General features: G+C 45.2%; 1 protein-coding gene across 3 annotated transcripts in view; it reads right to left on the bottom strand.

Annotated features, from left to right (window-relative positions):
* Positions 1-26,707, bottom strand: part of SNX29 (sorting nexin 29) — a 519,309-nt gene that overhangs the window by 191,360 nt on the left and 301,242 nt on the right. For all 3 annotated transcript variants that reach the window (XM_087416977.1, XM_004438061.3, XM_087416978.1), the window contains one exon: positions 14,133-14,249. In XM_087416977.1, the coding sequence (XP_087273103.1) occupies positions 14,133-14,249 (117 nt within the window). The remainder of the gene's footprint in view (positions 1-14,132; positions 14,250-26,707) is intronic.

The following is a 26,707-nucleotide window of genomic DNA, read 5'->3' as shown; positions in this document are numbered from 1 at the left end:
TAATTAAAACTGCTCACTCCCCAACTCAGCAGCCCTAAGTTAATGATGAGCCAGGAGAGGACGAAGCAGAGATGGGCCTTTATTTTTTAAAAAAGATTATAAAAAATAGGAAGAAATCTAAAAAAATATAGAAAGTCACATGCAATTGATGAGGAAGGTAGGACTAATCAGAAGGGAACTCTATCAGAGAGAAAGAAATTTATTAAATTAAGGAATAAGTGCATATAATACATTTAGTTAGAGGGTTTGTACAAGTATAATCATGTGGTTATTATGTATCCTTGGAAATACTGTGTGTGTTAATTTAGCAGAAATAGAATAAATTAAATTAGGATTTAATGGATATGTCTTGGTCAGTAAGATTTACAAGGCATGACTGAGACTGAATGGAAGAGGCTGGCAGAGTCTACATTTTGAGGATGACAAAAATGAAATGAGTCAAAGACAGTGCTGCAGTCTGACCACATGGGACGGAGGTCCTAGCCCAGTCCAGCCTATATAGGAACGACTTTTCCATGCTAATGACATTATACTGAGAGACCCACATGCCAATAAAATACACAATGGTCAGCAGGAGCAAAGCAATCCAGGGTCTTGAAGTTGCTACCTGTGGGGGGAGATGGGAGTAGAGTCTGAGACCCACTTCCCCTTCTGTAGAAGGCAAAGAGTGAGATCAGAGCTAACTTATTACATAAGTAAGAGCAGGCCTTGCTTGCACCAATAATGAGTGTGTGTCATGCGCTCGGGATTTGGATTTGTCAAAATCTGAGCACCTGGGTCAGATGAAAACAAAAGAAGGAAGGGCAATCTCATTTCAGGAAGAACTTGGTGGTAAATAAAAGGGAAGCACTTGATCATGGTGTATGATCCTTTTAATGTATTGCTGTATTCAGTTTGCCAATATTTTGTTGAGGATTTTTGCATCTATGTTCATCAATGATATTGGCCTGTAATTTTCCTTTTTTGTCTTGTCCTTGTCTGGTTTTGGTATCAGAGTGATAGTGGCCTCATAGAATGAGTTAGGAAGAATTCTGTCTTCTTCAATTTTTTGGAATAGTTTGAGAAGGATAGGTATTAAATCTTCTTTGAATGTTTGGTAGAATTCTCCAAAGAAGCCATCTGGTCCTGGACTTTTATTTTTTGGGAGGCTTTTGATTACTATTTCAATTGCTTTATCAGGGATGCAAGGATGGTTCGACATCCGCAAATCAATCAATGTGATACACCATGTTAACAAAATGAGGAATAAAAATCACATGATCATCTCAACAGATGCACAGAAAGCATTTGACAAGATCCAACATCCACCTATGATAAAAAACTCTCAATACAAGGTGTATAGAAGGAAAGTACCTCAATATAATAAAGGCCACATATGACAAACCCACAGCCAACATCATACTCAACAGTGAAAAGCTGAAAGCCATCCCTCTGAGAACAGGAACAAGACAAGGGTGCCCACTCTCACCACTCTTATTCAACCTAGTACTGGAGGTTTTGGCCTGAGCAATTAGGCAAAAAAAAGAAATAAAAGGTATCCAAATGGGAAAGGAAGACACGAAACTCTCACTGTGAACGACATGATCCTATATATAGAAAACCCTGAAGAATCCATCAGAAAACTATTAGAAATAATAAACAACTAGAACAAAGTTGCAGGGTACAAAATGAACTTACAAAAACCAGTTGCATTTCTATACACTAATAATGAACTAGCAGAAAGAGAACTCAAGAATACAATCCCATTTACAAACGCAACAAAATAACAAAATATCTAGGGATAAATTTAACCAAGGAGGTGAAAGACCTATACACTGAAAATTGTAAGACATTATGGAAAGAAATCAAAGATGACATAATGAAATGGAAAAATATTCCATGCTCATGGATTGGAAGAATAAACATAACTAAAATGTCCATATTACCTAAAGCAATCTACAGATTCAATGCAATCTCAGTCAGAATCCCACAGACATTCTTCATAGAAATAGGAAAAAGAATCCTAAAACTTACATGGAACAACAAAAGACCCCAAATAGCTAAAGCAATCCTGAGAAAAAAGAACAAAGCTGGAGGCATCACAATCCCTGACTTCAAAATATACTACAAAGCTATAGTAATCAAAACAGCATGGTACTGGTACAAAAACAGACACACAGATCAATGGAACAGAATTGGAAGCCTAGAAATAAAACCACACATCTGTGGGCAGCTAATCTTTGACAAAGGAGCCAAGAACATACAATGGAGAAAGGAAAGTCTCTTCAATAAATGGTGCTGGGAAAACTGGACAGCCACATGCAAAAGAATGAAAGTAGACCATTATCTTACATTATACACAAAAATTAACTCAAAATAGATTAAAGACTTGAAGGCAAGACCTGAAACCATAAAACTCCTAGAAGAAAATATAAGCATTACACTCTTTGACATCGGTCTTAGCAGCATCTTTTTGAATACCACGTCTACTCAGGCATGGGAAACAAAAGAAAAAATAAACAAATGGGACTATATCAGACTAAGAGCTTCTGCAAGGCAAATGAAACTATAAACAAAACAAAAAGACAACCCACCAACTGGGGGAAAATATTTGCAAGTCATATATCGGACAAGGGGTTCATTTCCAAAATACATAAAGAATTCAGACAACTCAACAACAAAAAAACAAACAACCCAATCAAAAAATGGGCAGAGGATATGAACATTTTTCCAAAGAAGATATATAGATGGCCAACAGGCACGTGAAAAGATGTTCAACATCACTAATCATTAGGGAAACGCAAATCAAAACTACAATGAGATATCACCTTACACCTGTCAGAACGGCTACAATTACCAGGACAAAAAATAACAAATGTTGGTGAGGCTGTGGAGAAAAGGGAACCCTCACACACTGCTGGTGGGAATGCAAACTGGTACAGTCACTATGGAAAACAGTATGGAGATTTCTCAAAAAATTAAAAATAGAAATACCATAAGATCCAGCTATCCCACTACTGGGTATTTATCCAAAGAACTTGAAATCAATAATTCAAAGAGATTTATGCATCCCTATGTTCACTGCAGCATTATTTACAATAGCTAAGATGTGGAAGCAACCCAAGTGCCCATCGATGGATAAATGGATAAAGAAGATGTGGTACATATATACAATGGAATACCACTTAGCCATAATAAAGACAAAATCGTCCCATTTGCAACAAAATGGATGGACTTTGAGGGTACTACGTTAAGCGAAATAAGCCAAAGACAAACACCGCATGATTTCACTCATATGTGGAAGATAAACACACAGATAAAGAGAACAGATTAGTAGTTACCAGAGGAGAAGGGGGTTGGGGGAATGGGCAAAAGGGGGAAAGGGGCACATATATATGGTGACAGACAAAAATTAGACTATTAGTGGTGAGCACGATGCAGTCTATACAGAAACTGAAATAATAACATACACCTGAAATTATACAATGTTATAAACCATTATGACCTCAATAAAATAATTGGGAAAAAAAAAAAGGGAAGCACACGGCCCATGAGCCCCAAGAGCATCTTGGCTGTCGCTACCTGTCATTTCTCCTGCTGGTGGGGCTGCAAGCAGAAAACTCAAACTAAGCATTCACAATCCCACGCTGGAGGAGAGAGAACGGGTAAAATGGGGATCAGAAGTTGCCCTGTAATCCTGGCTTACATTTCTTCTGAATCAGTGGCAGGAAAGGTCTCAGAGTTACCTTGTCTGGACCTCTGTCTCCAAGTCACAATGTAATCAAACCAGAGAGATGCAAGACACACAAAACATATTCTGGTCTTTGACCTCATCAAGGGCAGAGGCCATGCCTTCTACGTCTCCCATATCCCCGCAGTGTGCCCCACACTCTGTATAAGACAGCCACACAAAACACGAGCAACCAACAGGCAGCAGAAGCCAGTGCAGAAAATGCCTCCCTCAACTCACAGCTGAAGTCATTTTGTAGCACAAAGTGTATAAATCTTGATTATTTTGTACCTTGCCAATGCTTCCTATTTGCATCAATATGGGACCAGCTTTGGGGCGAAGCTTGCACATGCTGCATTTGCCAACAGACACAAAACTCTAATCTTAATGGAAATGTACTTTTAAAGTCCATACTCATAAGCCTTGGGTAGCCAGGCTCTGCCCACCCAAACCCTAAACTGTAGCCCCTCAGGGCTCCCTGGTAGAACCCCACTACCCACGGTGATGAGCAAGCCAGGCAGAAACCAAGGGCAAAGTTAAACATGCGTTAATGCAGACCTGTGATTTCGGCATTAACATCAAGGAGCATGTGATCACTTGGGGTTATCTGCCCATCAACAGAAAAAGATGGCTGGGCTCAAAGAGGGGCTTTTAGTCTCTGGCACTGAGAGGTTTAAAGTGGGTTCTGCAAGCATCTTTCCAGATGATTTTGTGTCAAAAACTAATATTTCTGAGCTAAGCCTCTATGTGAGACGTATTTTTAGTAGCCTCTCAACTGGCACTTTTAAAAATAATCTCCTTCAAGACGGCAGACGATTAAAACACGGATGTCCAACTGCCGAATTAAAAAGCCTCTTATAATTTGGAATGCAATGTTTAGAGCTGCTGTGGGACCGCAGACAATTTGGTACTTGATCGTTAGATAGTCGGCAAGTGCCACACAGCTGAAAAATATATTTCTTATTAAGCTTCTGTACTTAAATAGCATCAGCCCTCAAATGAGATCACTCCCTCTGAAGGTTTTAAAGATACCGAGAAAGTCCCGGGAAGCATTTTATTTCAAAGTAAACCTTATTACAAAACTTGGGATGAGTTTTTTCCATCTATCTCACCCCTGAATTTTAAATTACTTGTCTTTCTCTCCCACTAGCTCAGTCATTTCAACAGTGGAGGGAAGGCGTCCCATAGAAACACCAAGCAGTTTACAGCGAGGATTAACAGTAAGTCTCTGTTATCCAGTGGGATCCAGGAAGGCACCTTTCTGGATAATCGAATCTTGTGGTTAACAGAGTGTTACCCCAGATACTACAGGTGCGTGGTCAGACTTATACATCTTATGCTCCAAGACTGACTATGTGCGCCAGCCTCTGAGAAGAGGGACATGAACACAGTCTGTGTCTCAGGGAAGTTCTCAGTCCACAGGAAAAATAGAAAATTCAACACAAAGTGATAATACAGAGTGACGAATGCTGGGGCACAAAGTACCACAGAAACAGATTAAGGACCAGCCCAGAGCTGGGGAGGGGAGCAGGCAAGAGGGGAGGGTCTGCAAAGGCTTTCGTGGAAGTTGATCTAATGTAACCCACTTCATAGGGACATCGTGCAAAACACAAAAGCCTTGGACGATGAGGAGGAAAAGGAAAGGATTTGCAGTTTTTCAAGACAATTGCAATGAAGAGCAATTATCATCACGCCATAGAGCAATGTAAGTGTTTATGAAACTAGAGACAGTGGGAAGGGGTGGGGGACGGGAGAGACAGCGAGGGAGACAGCCACAGAGAAAGAGATTCAGGCGTGGGGCGAGACAGTCAGACAGAGAGGCAGACGGAGACCAACACGCACACAGGAAGTGAGAGACAGACCGAGATACAGACAAACAGAGGCAGACCAAGAAAGAAGGGAGCAGAGAGAGTCAGACACAAAGAGAAGCAGGGAGAGAGAGGCAGACAGAGAAAGGAACAATGAGAGGGAAGCAGACAGAGACAAAAGAAGAGAGAGCGAGAAACAGAGCGAGAGAGAGAACAGAAAACCCGAGAGAGAAGCAGAAGGCCTGCTCTTTGAGAAGCAATGTGAAGGAGAGGCCCAGACACCTGGGAACACAACGCTATCTAGACGACCGAGACCCTGGCCCGCTGGGGAGTATGTGGTGGGCCAGTGGGACCTGGACTGAACGCCTGGCCTGCCGTTCACATGGGGGCAGGCCCACTGCACCCCATGGCTATACGATGTCTCCTCCTCTCCTCCAGGCCCTGTGGATTCCACGCCAGGGCAGGCTCATGACACAACCAGGCTTCCGTGATCTCCTCGCCTGCTGGTACATGGGTAAGTAACTTGATATGAAACTTGGCCCTAACTTTCCCAGATGCAATCCTTGGAACACATCTTAGAAAAGATGCTCCTTGGGGAAATAAGGCATGTAGCGCATGCTCTGTCTACCCGCTTTGGAGAGCCACAAGGCACCCTCGTGGGAAGTGCCTCAGCAAAGAAGCATATTGAACGTCCTGTAATCTAACATTTTTGAAGCTTAGTCCTTCACAGCACCCCCCCTGTTTTATAGGCACCAAGGATGTACATCCTCTGAATCACTACTCTGCTTTTGGGAAACTCTGCCTTCTCCAGATTTCAAGTTTCCAAAAAGCCCTTCTAATATCAAAGTGATCAGTATGCTAAAAAAAAAAAAAAAAAAAAAAAAGCCTTGACGTACAAAGTGAGGTGGGGAGACAAGGAAGGAGAGATTCATTTTGCAGGCGGGGAGTAAGAAGGTGTGCCACTTCACCATGGAGGGATCTGAATCTGTAAAACCAGAGAGAGCACTGTGCCTCGAGCATAACAGACATTAAATTTTACTTAAAAGAAAAAAAAGAAAGCAGCAAGGAGTTCAAGAACAAGATAGCCCTGGATTTGCATTCAGGTAGGACCACAAAGCTGCCTGTCTTGGGGTGAGTCATGAAACCTCTCTGCACCTCAGTTTGCTCAGCTGAAAAATGGACCTAATAAATTATACAGGGTTGTTCTGAGAGCGAGAGGATAAAAATGCATGCTAACACCAACACACAGCAAAAGGCTAACAAAGAGGGGTCCCCTCACCAAACAGACAAGCGAGAGGACAGCTGGGAGTAGTGACGGGAGGGCAGCGATTCCACAGACCGCACGTCATTCCACACCGGGCCATCTTTTCTGCTTAGGTAGAGGTGAGCCACTTGAACGGTACTTGGGACAGAGAAACAGAGACCCACCAAAGGGGCAGAAAAAAAGAGGAATCCAGGGCCGGCAACGTGGCTTAGCGGTTAAGTGCGCGCACTCCACTACTGGCGGCCCGGGTTCGGATCCCGGGTGCGCACCGACGCACCGCTTCTCCGGCCATGCTGAGGCCGCGTCCCACATACAGCAACTAGAAGGATGTGCAGCTATGACATACAACTATCTACTGGGGCTTTGGGGGAAAAAAATAAATAAATAAAAATTTAAAAAAAGAGAGGAATCCAACTTCAATTATATAAAGCGATGCCAAGTTTGCTTCCCCTGTGGGAACGGGCATTTAATGAGATGCTTTGCCTTCAGCTTTCCCTGAGCTGAGACTTTAATTGACCTCTACAACCCACAGTCTTATAAGGTTCTATTTTCCTGTCTCCATTTATTATTCAAAATAGGAGCTGTTCTCCCAGAGAATTTGAGGGCTGCAATCAAATCCTGCTAAAAAGGTAAAAAACTCCGGCATTCATTCACATCTTATACCAGAGGGGGAAAAATAATGAGGAAAGAGTCCTAAAAATACTTACATTCAAAAAAGAAAAGGAAAAAATTCAATCCTTAATCCCCCAAACTCCTTCTCCTTAAAATAAGTGACTTAGCTTAAGAGTCTCTAATATTACAAAAAAATACCAGAGGAAACTGTGTCCCTGTGCCTATCTTTCATTTATCATTTGGTCCATGCAGTCACCGTCTGCTCTCTGAAAATGAAATTCTCCCTGAGCAAACATTTAGCAAGCACCTACTGTGCGCCAGGCGTGACGCGAGGCACTGGGGATTCAGAGACGGAAACGCTGGGGCCCTTACTGCGTGCCCTCCACTGAGCTGTTTCGCTGGCACTCTCTCATCAAACACCCAGTGAGGCTGCTGCCATGTTACTTCCCACTCGACAGAAGAGAGACTGGGGTTTCCAAATACAGCAGACATGGTGCTGCCCTCTGTGGTCTGGGAGAAAGTCGAATCCAGCGTCGGCAGAGAGCCAGGCCAAGTGGAAGGGAGGTGAGAGGAGGCGGAGTCCCACAACAGATGCCTCTCACCATGAAAAGGAAGAGAAGGCTCCAGAACTGAAACTGAGCTTGAAACTGCCTCCTTCCTTTTGTCCCGGGCTGTCTGACTCTGGGGAGACGACCAGAGCGGGCCCGAGGCACTAACGGCAGGGTCCAGGTGTCCCCTTGGGGCCACTTCCCAAATGCCCATTTCTCACCAACAGCCTTCAGCCCTTAATGACCGCTTTACTCTCTTCCTCCCTTCTGGCCACTACAACTGCCCACAGGAAAGGATCCCCAGGCAATCAGAGCTACCTCTGTGTGAACAGATGTCACTGCCCTGAAGGGCACTCAGACTTGAAGCAAAAGGGAGTGCGACATGGAGGGGAGAAGATGGGCTTGATGTCACAGGAGCCCAGGGAAAATGTGGACTCCACCGCTTCCTACCTGTGACATTCATTCATTCATTCACTCACTCACTGAGCCAACCCACATTTATCCAGCACCTACTATGTGCATCACTGGGATTCAAAGGCAGAAGAAGGAGACATAGAACTTGCCTTCGTGAAGCAGGGGAGACAGACACTGATCAGTGATAAATAAACATAAAATTACATTAAGAGAAGAAGGGAGAGATACACATAAGCAGCATACCCAGCGCGGAAAATCGGACCTTGTCAGGGCATCAGGAAGGTTTCCTGAGGAAGCAATGAGTCGATCTTCAGCGTTGAGTTACCTGGGCCCAGAGCTTCGTTCCAGCCAGGGGGAACAGCAGGAGCAAAGGCCCCGTGGAGGGAGGAAGCAAGGGGCCTGGAGCAGAAGGAAGCTGATGGGCTGGAGGCCTAGCACCAAGGTGGACCATAACGAGAAGTCCACAGGGCCTAAACCCTTCTGCAGCTCGGTTGTCACATTTATAAAAGAGGATAATACTCCCACTTGATTCACAGGCTTGTCTTCAAAATTAAATGAGAGAATGAAGGTCAAGACCCAACCTGTGCCTGACACGTTGTTTCAGCCCGGTAAATCGCGAGCTCCTGACAGGTGGGGGCCCTCAGAGGGGGTTTCCCGGCAACAGGTGGAGGAGGATGGACGATGGCAGTGGTCCTCCCCAACGCCCTGGAATCTTGCAAGGCAAGATCTCTGGTCTTCATCCAGCCAAGCTGAGCCCCACGAGATGCCAGACAACCTTCTAATCTAAATGTAGGATTTCACAAGAATGTTATGCCAACGTTGTTGTAAAAATAAAAAAGGAAACAACTCAATATCCATCAATCGGGGCCTGGTTAAAAATTATGTTATTGCCAATTAAGGGAACACAATGCAATTCTTTAAAAGAATGATGCAGATCTACATGTAAAGTACAATAAAAAGATCTCTAAAGTATATTATTTAGTAGGGGGATAGTAATATCCAGAACAGTGACTACAGCAGGCTACTAGTTATTAAGATGTGTAGGTGTGTGCATGTGGCTTATTCAGGCATTGCTCATCTCTAGAAAGACAAACCCAAGACTCGTAATTGTTATTGCCTCCGGCAGGAAAACCAGGGGGCCAGAGATAGGAGGGAGATTTATTTTCATTGAATACCTTTTATACTATCTGACTGTTTAGCATGGGTGTAACAAGGTTTGTTAAGAGTCCAAAAATTTTATAAGTTTCAATTGTTTAAAAAAAAAAAAAATCTAATCTTCCAAGGCAGACAGACCCAAATCTGCCACTTTGCATTATGTGACACTGGCTGAGTTACTTTATTTCTATGCCTCAGTCTCCTCTTCTGCAAAATGGGGATCCTAACAGTTATTACTGCTAGGGTTAGTGAGGATTAAATGAAGTACTGATACTTGAAAAGTATTTAGTCAAATTTTTGGCAGATAGCAGTTACTCAATAAACATTAGCTATTAAAAGCAGGAGTTACTGATTTGTACTAGTAAGTTGACTGTTTCTATCATTCACAAGGAGAATAATGCACTAGGTTGCTCTCTGAAAATGCATCTGCAGTGACATTAGTCACCTATCTTTCTTTCAGCATAAAAGACACACACGGACTCCTACAGGGTTTAAAGTGAACCTATCCTAAGGAATAGGACCACTCCTTGGTCCTCGCCTGCCATCAGGTCCCTCTCCAGTAACGTGGGCCTTGGAGTCGGCCAGGACCCTTGGAGCTGGGCAGGGATGGGGGAGAGACTCGCCTGTCCCCCAGACCAGCCCCGCCCACACTGGGAAACAGAGGTCAGCACCAGGACTCCTCCATCCCTGTAACCCCTGTCCTTTCTCAGCTACACGGCTACAGACGCGGTGAAAGGAGGAGCCGCACTAGATACTGCCCAAGTCTTTAATGTGGGGCGTGGCTGGAAGGCCACTGCAAAGGGACCCTTGGGACCTAGCTCAGACGGGCAGTGGGTTACACAAGGGATCCACCCCCATACCTGGTCCCCCCAACTCCCTAGAGTTAGTGCAGCATGGAGAAAGAAAGCAGACATTGTGATTCGATCTCAGTTTGAATCCAGCTCCAAGACATACTCACTGAAAGTCTCGGGGCCTCTCTGAGCCTCAGTCAACCTATAAAATGGAGATGAAATAAGCTCCCTCCAAGGGTTCGTAGTGCAGAATAGGTGCTTCCCCTCTTAGGGAACCCTGTATCTCTCTAATTAAAGAAATTCACAAAGACGTGTACAAAGTCTTCGACTTGTCAGGAGTCAGGGAAACAAAGTCAGTCAGGGACTGCGCTATAGGGCTTCAAACATGGGAGGTTACATTCACACGCTGGCCTCACAAAAACAAATGCGGTCTGGTGTGAACGGGCACATCCAACAGTGCTTTTCCAGACCAACGTTCACAAGCCTCCTGATGGAAGTACACACCTGTGCTTCCACCTGTGAAGCCGTTGTGTCAAAGAAAGCAATCCTGAAACTCATCAAGCCTCCAGAGCTCATGACCAATTCAAGGGAAAGGCAAAGGACAGAGGAACATGGTGAGCATCACCACAGGGTTGCAATCAGCAAAATTCCTAGCAGGAAACCTCCTGCTCAAAGGGCCAAGCTTCTTCAATAATAAACAAAACACAAGGGGAAAAAGAGAAATATGGAGGGAGAATACACAGATTAAAAGAAACATACGAGACCTATCATTCCCAACTGTAACATATGTACTTTATTATGATCCTAATTAGAGCAAATAAATTGAAAAAATATTTGCGATAACTGGAGAAAATCAAAAACTGACTGGACATTTGATGATTTAAGAAATACAATTTTTTAGGTATGATAATGGTACTGCGAATATCTTTTGGTGATAAATATTTAAATATTTCTGAATGAAATAATGTGATGGCTTGGACATGCAGCCAAATAACCTGAGTTGGGAAGGGATTGAATTGAATATGAACGCGGGAAGAAAGACCCTGAGCTGATAATTGTTAAAGCTGAGTGGATGGGGTTTCCTTAAATGATTCTCTTTGCCTTTACATGTTGGAAATTTTCTACTTTTATTAAAAGTAAGTGATTAAACCATAGGCTGGGAGAGGATATTTACAACACATATAACTGAAAAAGATATATTAGGAACTACTACAAATCAGTAAGAAAAACCCAATCCAATAGAAAATGGGCAAAGACTATAAGAAGCATGTCACAGAATTGGAAACCAAAATGGGCAACAGGCAAACGAAAAGATGGTCCACCTCACCTGTGATCAGAGAAATGCACGCTAGAACCACTTCACACCTCAAAGTGTTGGCAGAAACTCTTGCACTCTGACAGAGGGATCATAAATAGGTACTTTTACTTTATAATAAGGCAAAACTCAGTAAAGAGTTTATAAGAAGACACCACACCCTACAACTCAGCAATTTCACACGTAGGCGTTGACTTTAAGGAAATATTTGTGTAATGGATGCAGGAAGTGATAATAAATGACTACTAATATCACAAAAAGAGAGACAAGCAGACACTAGAAATCTCCTGATAGAAAATACCATGAAACAATAGACTCATGTTATCAGCAAAATTAAACCTGAATCCAAGCCTCTAGATCCAAATGCCAATTTAAGGAAACACAGAGAACAGAGGAGCACATCCAACAGCACTGCAGAGATGCAATCAGCGAATTTCAGGAGGTGAAAAACTCTATTAAGGCAAACGACCCAGTGTCTTCAATAAATAAATTGTAAGAGAGAGAGATGAAGTAGGACTCTATGTGAAAAGAAACATAAGAGAGTAGTTAAATTCATAGAGACAGAGAGTAGAACGGTGGTTTCCAGGGCTGGGGGGAGTTAGTGTTTAACGGGTACAGAATTTCAGTTGGAGAAGATGAAAAAGTTCAGGAGATGGATGGTGGTGCTGGTTGCACACCACCTTAATGCATTCTTAATGCCACAAAACTGTACACTTAAAAATGGCGAAAATGGTAAGTTTTATGTTATGTATATTTTACTAGAATTTAAAGCAAGTTTTTTAATAAGAAAAAAGAAACATAAGAGACATAACCAATTACAACACATGGACCTTATATGGATCTCAATTCAAAAAAACTAGGGGCCGGCCTGGTGGCGCAAGTGGTTAAGTGCGCACGCTCCGCTGCGGCAGGCTGGGGTTCGCTGGTTCGGATCCCAGGCGCGCACTGACGCACTGCTTGTCAAGCCATGCTGTGGCGGTGTCCCATATAAAGTGGAGGAAGACGGGCATGGAGGTTAGCCCAGGGCCAGTCTTCCTCAGGCAAAAAGAGGAGGATTGGCAGATGTTAGCTCAGGGCTGATCTTCCTCACGAAAAAAAAAAAAAAGAACAAATTGCTATAAAAAATAAATGAAATTATTAAAAAAACCATAAAAAATTATGAGACTAAGAAATTTGAACACTGATATTTGATGGTATAAAGGAATTATTGGTAATGGAGGGGTGACAATGACATTATATTTTATTCTTTAGACATATCTACTGAAATGTCTATAGATGAAATAATACCCAGTATTTGATTCAAAACAGTGCAGAAGGGGGAAGCGGGTGTGGGTAACTTGAAACAAGACTGACAATGATTGGTAACAGTTCAACTTAACAATAGATATATGTTTTTATATATATATATATGTTACACTAATCTGCCGAGCTTTTGTCATTTAATATTTGACATAAAAAAGTTTTAAAATAAAGAAGCAGCTACTATAAATGTGCACAAAGGACAAGATGTTCATGGCAACACGGTTTGTAATAGCAAAATATTGGAAACAAACTAAATGTCCATGAGGCCATGACCAGCTTAAAATATTGTAGCATTTCATTCAATAGACAACTAGAGTCAAGAAAGTGAATGAACTAGATCAGGGCTGTCAACCAGGGTGACTGTGCTTCCCAGGGGACAGGTGGCAACGTCTGGAGACATGTGGTTGTCACGACTGGGTGGGGTGCTACTGGCCTCTAGTGGGTAGACATCAGAGATGCTGCTCAACATCCTATAATGCACAGAATTACAGCCATGGGCCCATAGGACCTTTCTGTCAACGACGGATCACACATACGATGGTGGTCCCATAAAGCCTAAGTGTGTAGTAGGCTGTACCATCTAGGTTTGTGTGAGTACACACTATGATGTTCACACAATGACAAAATTGCCTAACAACACATTTCTCAGAACGTATGCCCATCATTAAGCGATGTGTGACTGTGTATGGCCCAAAATATCAAGTGCCATGGTTTAAAAACCCTATATTAGATCTATGTAGGATAGTCCTCAAACCATAATATTGAATTAAAAACAAACAAACAAAAACAAGGGCAACAAGGGCAAAGAGGTATGTACAAGTAATACCATGTGGGTAAAAGTTACACAAAACCAAGACTGTTTACTGCTCATGGGAATTTATCTCTGAGGTAAAGTATAAAAATATTGAGGGAAGGCTATATGCCAATTTCAGAGTATCGATTTCGGGGGGGCATGAAGTGTTGTAAAGGGGGCTTTGATAGAATTGGTAGCATTTTATTTATTCTACCCCGTCCCACCTAAAGAAAAGCAAATGTGGTGAAGGTTAATGTACATAAAATCTGGATGGTGGGTACATGGATGCTCTCTCTCAGTCTCTGTACTTGTCTATACCCTTGACAAGGAACAAAGTAAACAGTGGGGCTGTGGGCTGCAGAGGCTGGATGGACAGAGAGAGTGAGAGAGTGGGCAGAAGCGCAAGGCCAGGAGCACTCACCGGCCCCCGCAGGTCGATGAGCTCCTGCCTCATCTGGGACACGAGGGCCTCCTTGGCCACCAGGGCCCTGTGCAGGCGCTCATTGAACTCGATCAGCTCGCCGTGCATCTCCGCCACCTGGAAGACACAAGCGCCACACAGTGAGGCTCAGAGGGCACAGCCTCCCCAACGACGTGCCCCACCTCCTCGGGGCCCACCACTTATCAATGAGGCATTGGGAGGTTGTTCCGCCTAGAGACATAACACTGATCACCTACAAGCTATGCAAATCCTCCCATGAGTTGAATACATTTTTGACTTGATTTTAACACTGTGGAATCAACAGTCCACAGTTTATGGTCAGAACATGACTGTATCAGGTCATTTTTGGACCTTAGGCTTTTATTCATAATTAATCAACAATTTTCTAGTGAAAGTTTTCTTTCTAATCTGAGTTACGCCCATCAATAATTTCTCTAATGGTACAATTAGAATAACTGACCATTTCTGTTCATCAGGGCCTTGGTTCTGAAAACCAAGAAAAGAGAACCAGAGCCTTGTCAAGGATGGTGACACTGATGGTGACAAGACACAACTGCAGCAACACAACCACCCTTCAGTCACTGCTTACTCTATGCCAGGAAAATGCCTCTCTGCACTCCTTGTATCTTCATGACACTAGCTCTCTTGCCTTACAGAAAGAGAAACAATGTCACAGGAGTTTAAGGGGCTGGCTCAAGGTCACAGAGCTAATGCAGGACTAACTCCAGAGCCCCGGCTCTTGACCAGTACACAAAGGGGGCTTTGATAGAATTTGTAGCATTTTATTTATGTAGTAGGATTTATTAAGTAGTAGCATTGTGGCTACATACCACAATGCTACTACTCCACAGTGCCCAGCGGCAATCCACTCAGGCCTGCCGTGAGCCCTCGAATTTTTCCACTTCCATTCAATATTCTTGGCTGATCCCAAATAAATAAAAATGGAAGTGGCCATGAGGTAGTCTACGATTAATGTACAGAATGAACAAGAGAGCTTTCCAGCTATAACTTACCAAAAAAGCACAAAGATATCCTATATGGTCAAGGCACTTATTATGTTCTACATAATGCATAAATAATATCAGATCATTTTCCGTAAGTACTTTACGTGAAATATAAAATGGACTGTCAGAATTAAGAAGGGATGTAGGGAGAAGCTTTGTGAAAAGAAAGGATCATTAACCTGAGTCTTAATGCCTCAGGAGGAATAAGGAGGAGGCCTCCTTTTTTTGGGATACATTATATAAAGAGTGAAAGACAGAGAAGGAAATATACCAAGATATTAACATTAGTCAAAGTCCATTCTTTCTACTTTTCCTTACTTTTTAGTTTCCTAATAATGAGCACTCTTTATCAGCCAGAATAACCACTTAGACTCTTTAAAAGAATTAAAATTCTTCACCTGAAACTAGTGCAATCAACGACATTTATCAGGCTCCCAATTGTAATCCCAATGTTTCCATTAACTTGCGCTGTGAATCCCCGTTCACATGGCACCCCCTCTGTCCCTCAGGTGCCCACCTCTTTCAAACCAATGTGAAATGCAAAGTGAAAATGGCACAAAAGACACTGCATGAACCATGTGATTAACAACGGGAGAATAAGTCACTGGGCCTCTTAACCAGCTTTCTTGACTGCTCATAATTCCCAAAAAGTAGTATTCCCCAGTTGCCTATTCCTTTTGTATTAAAAAAAGCTTAAGATGATCTTCTTTTGGCCTTTCACAAACAAATACATTATCGCTAACAATGCCTGTGCGGATCCTCCACATGGTAACACACACACCGTCCGTGAGCTCCCGCAGGGCCGAGAATCCAGTGACCACACAGTAGGCAGGAAACACACCCCTACCAATATTACTGCTAAATACCTGCTAATGTGCCCCCACAAAATCACAGCTCTAAATAAATGCCACTGTCATTTCCAAAGCAAAACAGGCTTTTGCTTTGTTTTGTTTTTATTTTGTTTTCCAGTGGAAGCCAGAGTGTTAAAATAATTTTCCAAAAATGCATAAAACATCAAAACATCCCAGCTTCAAGTGGTGTTTATCGTGAGCTGTCAAACCCTGGTTCTCTTCTGCAGCCAGAGGAGTGACTTGACCACGTCAGACAAAGCTTTCATTTCACTAGGGAATTGGAAAGAAAATCTGATGGAACTGAGGAGGCAAAATTTGATGAAATAATTTCCAGAAGCCATTAAAACTGCAATGTTCACTGTTATTAAGCTCTAAAATTCTGAATTTTTATATTATAGATCCCTATATACAGCCATTGATATAAACAGCTTCCATCTTACATAAATCACACTGAGCTTACTGTTCCTCGAATAACTCGTTCCAAACTCAAGTATAACTAAAAATGAACTCGAGACTCAGAGAGAACCTCAGAAGAGAAATCTGAGATCACAAATAGTTCCCATTGTTATAACAATAAAAGCAGCTGCACAACCACCGCCTACTGGAATTTCTATCAGGCTCTGGGGGCACTAACAGGTCTCATCTGACCTTCATTCCTTATTTTCAAGAGCCACAGAGAACCGCAGGGGATAGGATAGAGAACAGGCGCCCTCCAATCCATCCTCCGCCAAGCAGGCCAAGTGATCTTCCCAAAGCAACAACTGACACTGTCACCTGCTGTTTAAAACCTTCAATGCTTCCCACTGCCCTAAGGATAAAATCCAACTGCCTTCAAGATATGGTGCCAGCCTCTCTCTCTCTAACACCATCTTCTGCCTCCTTCCTCTTGGCGTCTCACTAATGTCACTCAGCCCCACGCGTCTTCTATGTTCCATAAACATGCCAAGCTCTAGGAGGTCACCCTGTAGACAAAGAGGAGAAAGGCACATCTAGCAGAGGAAACTGCAGGTGCAAAGGCCCAGAGGTTGGCAGGGAGGCAGTTGAGAGAGAGGTGGTTAAGGGCTCAGACTCTGGTGTAAGACAGGCCTGGGCTTGATCACCTACCAACAGTGTGCTCTGGTGCAAGTCACTTAACCTCTATGAGCCTGAGGCCATTCACCTACAAGACGGGGATTAAAAACCATACAGGCCACTGTGTGGATGAAATGAGCCGCCATGCTTAGCAGGCTGAGCACTGTGTCTGGGCACGGCAAACGCTCAGTGAACGAGAGCGGGTTTTATGTGATGGGCGATCACATAAAAGGGACATGGAGGAGGAGGAGGAGGAGGACAGGCAGGCCTCCAGAAGCCAGATGGAAAAGGACCACATGTGCCATAACAAGGAGCTCAGACAGCTGTGGAGAGAGACCCACTGTCCCTAAAGCGGGAACGTCACCGACAGAGTTGCTAACTACCTGCTAAGCTTTGTTCGAGGTGCTGGGGGGCAGGAAAGCCATGGGTTCACATCCTAGAGGTCAGACAAATTATATTAGAGCTCAAGGAGAGAGGAGGACTTGGAAGGAAGACAGAGTGTCAGGCAAGGCTGCCCCCAGAGATAACACTCAGGAGTCACTTCTCTAATTGGTCTTGGCACATGCCAGGCAGCCGCCGATGTAGATCCACACCCTAAATCACGGCCAGGCACTCACTGTATCCTGGCACCACCAATGCTCAGGGCCTCTTTAAAAGCCCACCGTGCTTCTTTCTACTCTCAACAGCTGTAGTTCCTTGAAAATTAATCTGAAGGCAGCTAAGGAGGAGGTGCCATTTGACAACACGAATGACAGTGACAAATCAAAAGTAAATGCTGGTGGAGGTACAGTGACCACAGCTGATGCAGCTTCAAACAGAGCCCAGCGTGGGCCAGAGGACTGGGAATGGAGCCTTGATTCTCTGAAAGGCCCAAGGGGAACACCCAGCTGGTAGAAGACACGGTTCCTAAGTTGGCCTTGGCAGGTGCACAACTCATGAGTTAATAACGTGTAAATCCTTATCAGTCACCATTTGGGTTTCAACCTTTGGGCTGGAGAGAAGACAATAGAAAGACTTAAACTTCTTAAGTCACAAGGCCATCTGGCAGCATCTATCACACTTTTCAAATCACTCACCTGTGGCTTGGCAAATCCCTGCCGGGGAGTTATCCTGCCCCCTCTACTTGCACAGGTGCTCAAAGCAGGAGTTTACCTCCAAATGGCTGGAACCTACCTGAATGCCCAATCACAGAGGGCTGGTAAAACATAGGTTCTGCTACTCTCTCCCACTGCCTGCCCCCTGGCAGACATTACTAGTCAACTGCCGCACTCCTTCCTCAAGAGGACACCTAGGCAGCCACAATCAACAGATCAGTGTGTTGGCATACAAGATGACATCTATTTGGTATCTCCGGCATAAGGGATGGGGGAAAGCATCATCAAGGAGGTGACATTTGAGTCAGGCTTTGGAAGATGATGCCTTTGGAGCTTCAGGAGACTGAGCAATCCCTTCCAGCTGGAGAATCAGAGAAGATGATCTCCAAAATAATGTGGCTGTGAAAAAGCTTTTAAGTCTATGAAAATGCCAGGAATTATCATAATTACCTGCCAAATCACAAAAGGATTGTAAATTAAAAACAAAAAACAAAAAACAAAACCCTCTGGCATTTCCTTTCATATCAGAATGTTCTATCTAATCACATTCAAGTAAATCATGCTTTGCCCTCCCTCAGCTACCTAATTAGACACTTCCTGATTAATTAGACCAAGACACCCTCAAATTTTAACAGCAACTGAGGCTCTTTTGGTCCTATACCCAAACTCTCCAAGAACCTTCACTTAGATGCCTCAGAATCTACTTAAGTTTTATAAAATGCACAAGTTGGTTTTTCATCCCATTTGCACTGGCGGTGGAGACAGATCTGGAACTTCTTTCCATGATGACGACACTGCACTTGCCTAGGTAAAGACAAAGACCTTGCCAGCACCCATCTGCCAGGCCTTTTCCAGGCATTATGTCCATCAGCTCATGTGACTCTCACAACCCTCCTGCAGGGTGGGCACGCCTTCCTATAGATGAGGCTGGAGGCTCAGAGAGGTCAGGCTATGAGCCTAGGGCATCGGAGTCAGGAGTGGCAGTGCCCCACTGTCCGTGCTCTTTGCCCTCAACCTTGGGGCACTGTAGAAAGCCGAGCCCTTCAGGGGTGAAGGAGATGAGTCTGTCCTGCAGAGCAGAGGGAAGGAGCACAGTGCAGACCACTGGCTCCCAAAGAGAGCTGATCATCAGTCACTAGGAGGGCTTCTGAGAAATACAGATTTCTGGGCCTCACTCCCAGAAATTCTGATTCAACAGAGGGAGGGAGTCTAAAGCAGTCCTTTTGAAAGGCCCCAGGACTGTGATGATCAGATTTGGAAACCACTGGTGGAGACAAAGGGGGAGCATTTCACACACTTAGGTGTGAATTGCAGGGGGGCTATTTTCTAGTTGCAGAAAACCTCATGTACAACAGGCATGTTACGGAAGCACCTCCACTTGTCAGCTCTCAAGCTCCCAGTTCTCACTGAGGTGAACAAAGGCACAAGCCAAGGAAAAACCAAGTGCAGCCTGCTGGACAACAACAGACGGCGGCAACTGCCACGGGCGGGGTCGTTACTCTCCCTAACGGCACAGCAGTCAGTCTGCAATGGTGTTCCCAAAGTGGGCCCACGAATGGGGGCTGGGCTGCACACTGTTTGCTCCCATTCTGAGACAAGACAAGAACAGAAATTGACAGTCAGCATCTAGGAATGTTTAAAGCAATTTCATATTGCCATGAAATCCAGGAATTCCATAATTTTTCTAAATTTTTTTAATATTTTACAAAAGTATCAATCTGCAATGAATTAAATTAAAAAAAAAAAAAAAACTAGCTCTTCACAGCAGTTAGTTTGAGAAGCACCTACCTACAACACATATGCTATAGTGAAGCAGTGTTTTGCATTAATAATTATTGGAAACAATGATGAATAATAATGATGAAAAAAGCAAGCCAAAATAAGACCATTTGGGGATAAAAGTTGTTAAGAGAGTTAAAAAGAAAAATAAGATGGAACCAATGCTATTAACATCCGTCGTTCTTTTAGATGCACATAGTTTCCTTGTAGAGTGTCACTGCAGGCTTGCAGACTAAGAAAATTAGGAACATTAAGTGAAATAATGCATGTCCAGACCCAGTCCAGGATACAGGTCATGGAAGGCCTCAAAAAATTAGAGTTGCCCTCCCTTTCTCTGACGCTGGCATGCTGGGCCTTTCGCACAGTTGCCTGACCATGCTCATTTCCCAGAGGAGGAAGGTGAGGCTCAGGGACTGAGGGACAAACAGTCCCAGGTCACAGAGCTCATGAGTGACAGCTTAGATTTGAACCCCAGTTATTATGGCTCCAAAGTATGTGTTCTTTCCATCACCTGACCCTTCGGGTGACAGAGAAATAACCCAGGAAGAGAAATACTATGTCTATTTGGGGGTGGAAGAAGCCCAGGCTCAGAGAGGCTAGTGACCTTTCTAAGGCCACACAGCTTATTCCCTAACAGGGTCAGGACTGCAGACCAGGTCTCCTGCTTTTAAATCCAATCTGCTCCTCCACTGGGGGCCACAAGCCTCTCAAAGGAGAAGAGAAATGGGGAAGTATTTTGTAGACTGAGGCTCTCTCCCACGTGAGGAGTGACAGTGGCAGCAGGGAGGGGGAGGTCAGGCTCACAGAGTGCTTGCTCTGCACCAGGGCTGCTCCACGTTCTCTCAGTGAAGCACCTCACTGGAATCCTACAGCTCCCCTGGGAGGTAAGTGCTGTACTGTCCATAACTCTAGAGCTGAGGAAACTGAGGCACAGGAAGGGTAAGCACCTTGCCCAAGGCCACACAGGAAGCAAGCAGTGGAACTGGGATTCAAATTTCTGAGTCCGTGTTTTAGACTCTCTACTGCCTCTCAGCATACACCATCAGTAGGGTGCTGAGCTGGTGTCTCAGGACACCAGTAGAACAGCAGAGGACCTGGAAGGTGAGGAACCTGTGACCAAGGACTGAGAGCATCGCCCATGGCAAGGAGCACCATCACACACACACAGACAGACACACACACGCAGACACATCCCGGGAAAAGGCACCATCTCTGGCTGTTCCCACTGCCCTGAGCCTCCCGAGGCCCAGTCTGGCTTGTCACAGACCAGTGTGCAAACCTCCCCCTTGAGGGAACACTGGCAGTAAGAGAAGACACACCCAGAGTAAGCAAGAACCTCAGTGAAGGCAGGCCCGACAGCAGATTCAGGGTCCAGAGGAGAAACCCAGAGAAGATTCCAGAAGCTTGCTGGCAGCCAGGATGAGCCTCCTTCAGAGTGGTTTTTCTTTCATGTGAAGGCACTTTGGAAACCAGTTTCTAAACGACAATTCCAACAAGAACACATTCCAGGGACTGTGAGTGATCACTTCAGGATGTCTGGCATCTGGAGCCCTCTACGCAGGGATGCCTCGGATGGGGAACAGACAAACAAGGGGCATGGAGGTCAAATCCACGTCCTGTCTGCTCCCTGCGATGTGACTTTGAGTAAACAACTTCACATCTCTGATCCTGGCATCTTCTTTGTAAAATGAGAATACTGTCCCCTATCACGCAGGTTTGTCACAAGGAGCTAAGAAATAATAGAGCTCGGGTAGCCACCCCGTGCCGCCACAGTGAACAACGTGATCCCTGGGGTCAGGCACGTCCTAGGTGCTTTATACATCAGCACACACCATAGCCTAGGAGGGAGAGCTTTATCCCATTTTACAGATGAGGAAACCGAGGCTCAGCATGGTGAAGCAATTGCCTAAAGCCAGCAGTCTGCAAGAGGGGGTGAGTCTGACCCCAGAGCTCATGGCCCCATGTCTCCTGTTATCCGAGTCTTTCCAGTGTCCTTCTTCCTTCCAGTCCACCTTTTGCTCTGATTCTGCTGTGTGTGGGGCTGGGTCCTGGAGTTGTTTGGGCTCGCCCTGATGAGGCAGGAGCTCTGGTATCTCAGGACTGACCCTCCTCGACATTGCTTTGTAAAGTCACCAACCGACACGCTCGTCGGAAGCCCCTGAGACAGATCCATCCTCAAGTGCCACCGAGATAGCGCTGTGAGGGCTCTGTCTGCAGAGCCACTGAGATAAGTAGAGGCTTGTAAGGAAACCTTGGTGATAAGTTCACATTTGAAAGAGGCTCCCTTAATCTCCTCTGTAACAAGCCCCTCTGTGCTCAGAGTGCCGAGCCTGAGAGAAGTGATGCTTAAAAACATTTGGCTGGGATTACGGTTTAATAGAGGAAAAGAAAGACCCAGAACTAACAACAGCTCAATTAATAACGAAATGCCTCTGAGAAACAGATGTTTAGGTAAGTGTTACAGCTCTGCCGTGGGGCTGCTGGGTGCCAGTCCCTAATGTTGGTCCTCACTGCTCCTGACGTGTGACCTTTCAGAGAACACACACGGCCAGCCGTGGAGAAAGGTTGCATAGAGCAGCAGCTGCTAACAGCCCAGATAACACCTTTTCCTTCCTGCCTTCCGCTAATGGCCCTTAAAGAGCAAAGGCAGAATACACAGAAACGGCAATAATAAAATAGCAGCCAACACTTTCCTGGCGGTTGTTTGAGACAAATGAGCAATGACAGGAGAAAAAACGCAAAAACAATACCCTGAGTTCCAGCCCTCCGCAGAAAGATGCAGTCAAATAAGAAGACTAACACAAGAGGCACTATGCAGCTGTGAGGGTTTTTAAACAGGTTCCATCAACTGTCACCCATCTTGTTGGAGCACTGCCAGAGAGGCCATAAAACATGGTGTTTATGGCACCAACTCCAGAGCCAGGCAGCCTGGGATTAAAACTCATCGTCCCCCTTCCTAGCCATGACTTCGGGCAAGTTGCTTTCTCATCTGGGCCTTAGCTTTTCATCCATAAACTGAGGTTGATAACAGTGTCTACGTTTCACAGGGCTTTTATGAGATTTAAGTAAGTTAACATATAAGAAGTGCTTAGCTTAGAGCTAGGTGCGCACAAAGTACTCCATAGCTGTCAGCCATTAGTATGCCATTAAACCAATAAAGACGCCCAGTGCCACTGGTCCTGTATAATCTACAGCCTCAGCCTCTCTCAGATCTGTCCCCTCTCCTCCATCCCTGCCCAAGCCTTAGTTCAGAGCGCCCCCATCTCCCACCTAGACAAACACAACAGCCTCCCCTGCTGCCATCCTGCTGCCCCTCTTGTCCTCTACCCCACCCCCAAGTTGATGCCCAAATGGCCCCCCTAAAACCCAATCTAGATCATGTCCCTCCTCTGCTTAAGACTTTTCACTGATATTAACAAATAAAATAACACAACTTCGGCAATTTGCTTCAAAATAACATGCAGGTGAGGGTACTGGAGGGTCAAGCACAGAGTAGGAATGGCCTTGGGGGATGGAGCTGGATGGGACTGTGTCATGGGCACAGGGAGGTATGTTAGACTATTTTGTCCACATTAACATTTCTCCATAATCCAAAGTTTAAAAATCTCTCCTAGTAGCATCCCACTAACTTCCTTGGCATGGCATACAAGTGGGAGGAGGGGCGAGGTGGGAAGCAGAGGGGAGGAAACATTTCAGGGGAAAGATGGACACCAACCAAATGAGATAATGTCCCTCCTAGGCCCACCTCTTAAAAACCTATCTACCCCTCACAGCTTAACTCAAAGCTCAGTTTGCCTCCCTCCCCAGCTCCTTTGATCCCTTCATCCATCTTCTCCGTAAACGATTCCTCAATTGTAGCAACAGCAGTTACTGTTTCCTGAGCACTTACTACATGTCAAGCACTTTCAGGGCCAGATAAAGGCTCTTTTGTACAAATAAGAAAAAAGTTTGCCTTCTGAGTGGCCACAGCCCCTGGGGCCTAGGCTCAGTGAGTGGAACATGGGCTGGATCCAGCTCCCACTGGTCCCCAAAGTCATGTGCCTCAGTGCAGTGTACAAGTGCACACAGTGGCCTCAGACACTATGCTAGGTGCCACTGTGGCTCCCATTTTACAGGGCAGGAAACCGAGGTCCAAAGGGGCTAGAACACTCGCCCATGGTCACACAGAGATGACGGCAATAGCCGACACCCAGACCCAGACTCCTGTTGCTAGACAAAGCTCCCACAGGAGGAGGTGCGGCACTGCTGTGGCTAGCCTTCATGTACCCCAGCAGACAACGGCGTCTCCCAGGCAGTTCACGATCCTGGCATGGAGCACAGGATCTCACCCAACTCCACATCACCTGGGATGGCTGCCAAAGCCACTGACAAACCAGACACTTCCAGGGCTTATTTTTGCTGGATCAACCTGGGGGCGGTGGGTGGGGGGGTGGGCCGGGAGCGGCAATGGAGAAGAGGGCAAAGGCTCCTTTCTGTTAACACAGCAGATAATGCAGTTTACCTGGCATCATACAATAGCTGTAATTATAACCCATGACAAGCACAATACACTGTGCTCGCTGGGCTTGTGAAAATGGGTCAAGAATTACTTTAAAAGGCTCTGCTGGCCTCTCCTTTCAAAAGCACTGCCGTTACAGGCTTGCTCATGGAGGATGACCATCGATTTCCGAGGATCCGAGCTGGAAGGCAGCTCAGCATTGGCTTCATCTGCCTCTCCAGCACAGAAAGGCTTCTCCAGCCTGTTGGACAGGCAGAGCAGGAGGATGAGGAGAAGGAGGAAGTGGCGGAGGCCATCATCACTAGGAGTAAACATTTACTGAGCGCCTACTCTGTGCAGAACCCAGTTCTAAGCATTGTCCCCCTATTAGCTCATCCTAGGCAACCTCATGAGGCCTAGCCATGGCATATTCCCTTCTTTAGAAATTCATCTTCAGGGCCGGCCCTGTGGCTTGGTGGTTAAGTGCGCGCGCTGCGATGCTGGTGGCCCGGGTTCGGATCCCGGGTGCGCATCGAGGCACCACTTCTCCGTTCATCCTGAGGCCGAGTCCCACATACAGCAACTAGAAGGATGTGCAGCTACGACACACAACTATCCACTGGGGCTTTGGGGGGAAAAAATAAAATAAATAAAATCTTTAAAAAAAAAAAAAAAAAAGAAATTCATCTTCAATATCAGAAAATTCTCAGACTCATTCATGCAACAAATTTCTCTTGAGCATCTACTAAGCCCTGTTTTCATCACTGTGGACATAGTAGCAAACGAGAGAAAAATCCCTGCACTCAGTTTCTACATTCTAGCTATCAACCCATCTAGCAGATGAGGAAACGGAGGCTCACAGAGGCTCAGCCCTTGTCAAGACTCATGAGCAGAGAGTCAGATCTGAACCCGGAGCCCATGCTCATAACCACCGCGCGGTACCCGCTCTTGGCTCGGGGGTCACTATCTGATAAAGCTCCTCTCATCTGCCGCCCAATGAGCCTCCCCGCACACTTCCAGAACTACTTCTTCATTTGCTTTATTTGGTCACTCCCGGGTGTGCTGGGCACTGTCCTGGGCACTGTGCATCAGTGGCGACCCTCAGGGAGCTCCCTGTCTCCGGGGGATTCAGACGCAACAGTCCCCATACAGTGGGGCCAGGGGCACAGAAGGAATACAATGAGGCCCTGGGAGCATGGAGGAGAGGCGCTACTCAGCCTGGGGGGCCGGGGGAGGGTCCAGAAGTTACCCTAAGCTGAGGCTTGTGGGGCGGGAGGAGGTTAGCCAGCATGAGGCAGGAGAGCAGGTTCAAACCCAGCCCAGCCCCTTCCAGGCTCCAGCGCTCATCTGCTCCCGTCTCCTCAGCTACAAAGTGGGATCCGTCACGTCAAGCGGGCAGGGCTGGTGGGAGAACCAAATGGGACAGGACCTGACTTCAGAGCACCCAGGCTGGCACACAGTAGGGGCCCACCTCCGGGCAGCTTATTATTCCTGAGAACTGGTTGCCAGACCTAGGAAGTTATATAATATCACGTATCTGATACTTGTTCCCCAGTTCAGAGGCTTCTCCGGAAAATACTTCACCCTGAAGTCTTGCTTTCACATTTATGTGCAGGGTGCTGGAAAGCACAGAATTTCATATAAAGAAGTAAATTCTGAAATTATGTGGCTCTTTGTCATATTCTAATGTCTTCCAGAAATCAGGGGAGGCCAGTGTGCATAATCATATTCCCTCAGAAGGAATATAGAGAAACCTCCTGAATATTTCAAACACAGCTCAATAAATTATGCCCAAGTTTCAAAAGAAAAACAGTAAATGAAAAACATTAAATTTTATGAGCATCAAAAAATGTTTTTCTCCCTGGAGAGTCCCTTTCTCATACCAAATGGCATGTCTTGAAGCTGAAAGTGGGTCCTTCAGGTAACGACTGCCTTGCTTCTCCCAGGGTGGAGTACAGCCATTTATCTGTGCCAAGCAGCAAACTGTGGGCACAAACACTTGTACAGAAGGAAGGTGGTGCTCCACGTAAGTGGGCAGGTGGGGTAGTGGCTTGGAGGATAAGCTTGGAGCCAGATGGCCAGGATTGGGATCCTGATCTGTCAGTGACTTGCTAGGTGACCTTGGGCAAGTCATTCAACCTTTCTAGCCCTCAGTTTCTGCATCTATAAAATGGTGGCCACAGAAGCACTTACATCATACGTAGCTATGAGGATTAAATGAGTTGATGCATAACTAGGGCTCCATAAACAATACTGTGATTATGATTCAGATTCTTAC

The sequence above is a fragment of the Ceratotherium simum genome, chromosome 26 (assembly GCF_057802395.1).
Source record: "Ceratotherium simum simum isolate JZ-2026a chromosome 26, ASM5780239v1, whole genome shotgun sequence".
Lineage (NCBI taxonomy): Eukaryota > Metazoa > Chordata > Mammalia > Perissodactyla > Rhinocerotidae > Ceratotherium > Ceratotherium simum.
The sequence above is the reverse complement of the archived record's forward strand: the minus strand, read 5'-3'. Positions and strand labels throughout refer to the sequence as shown.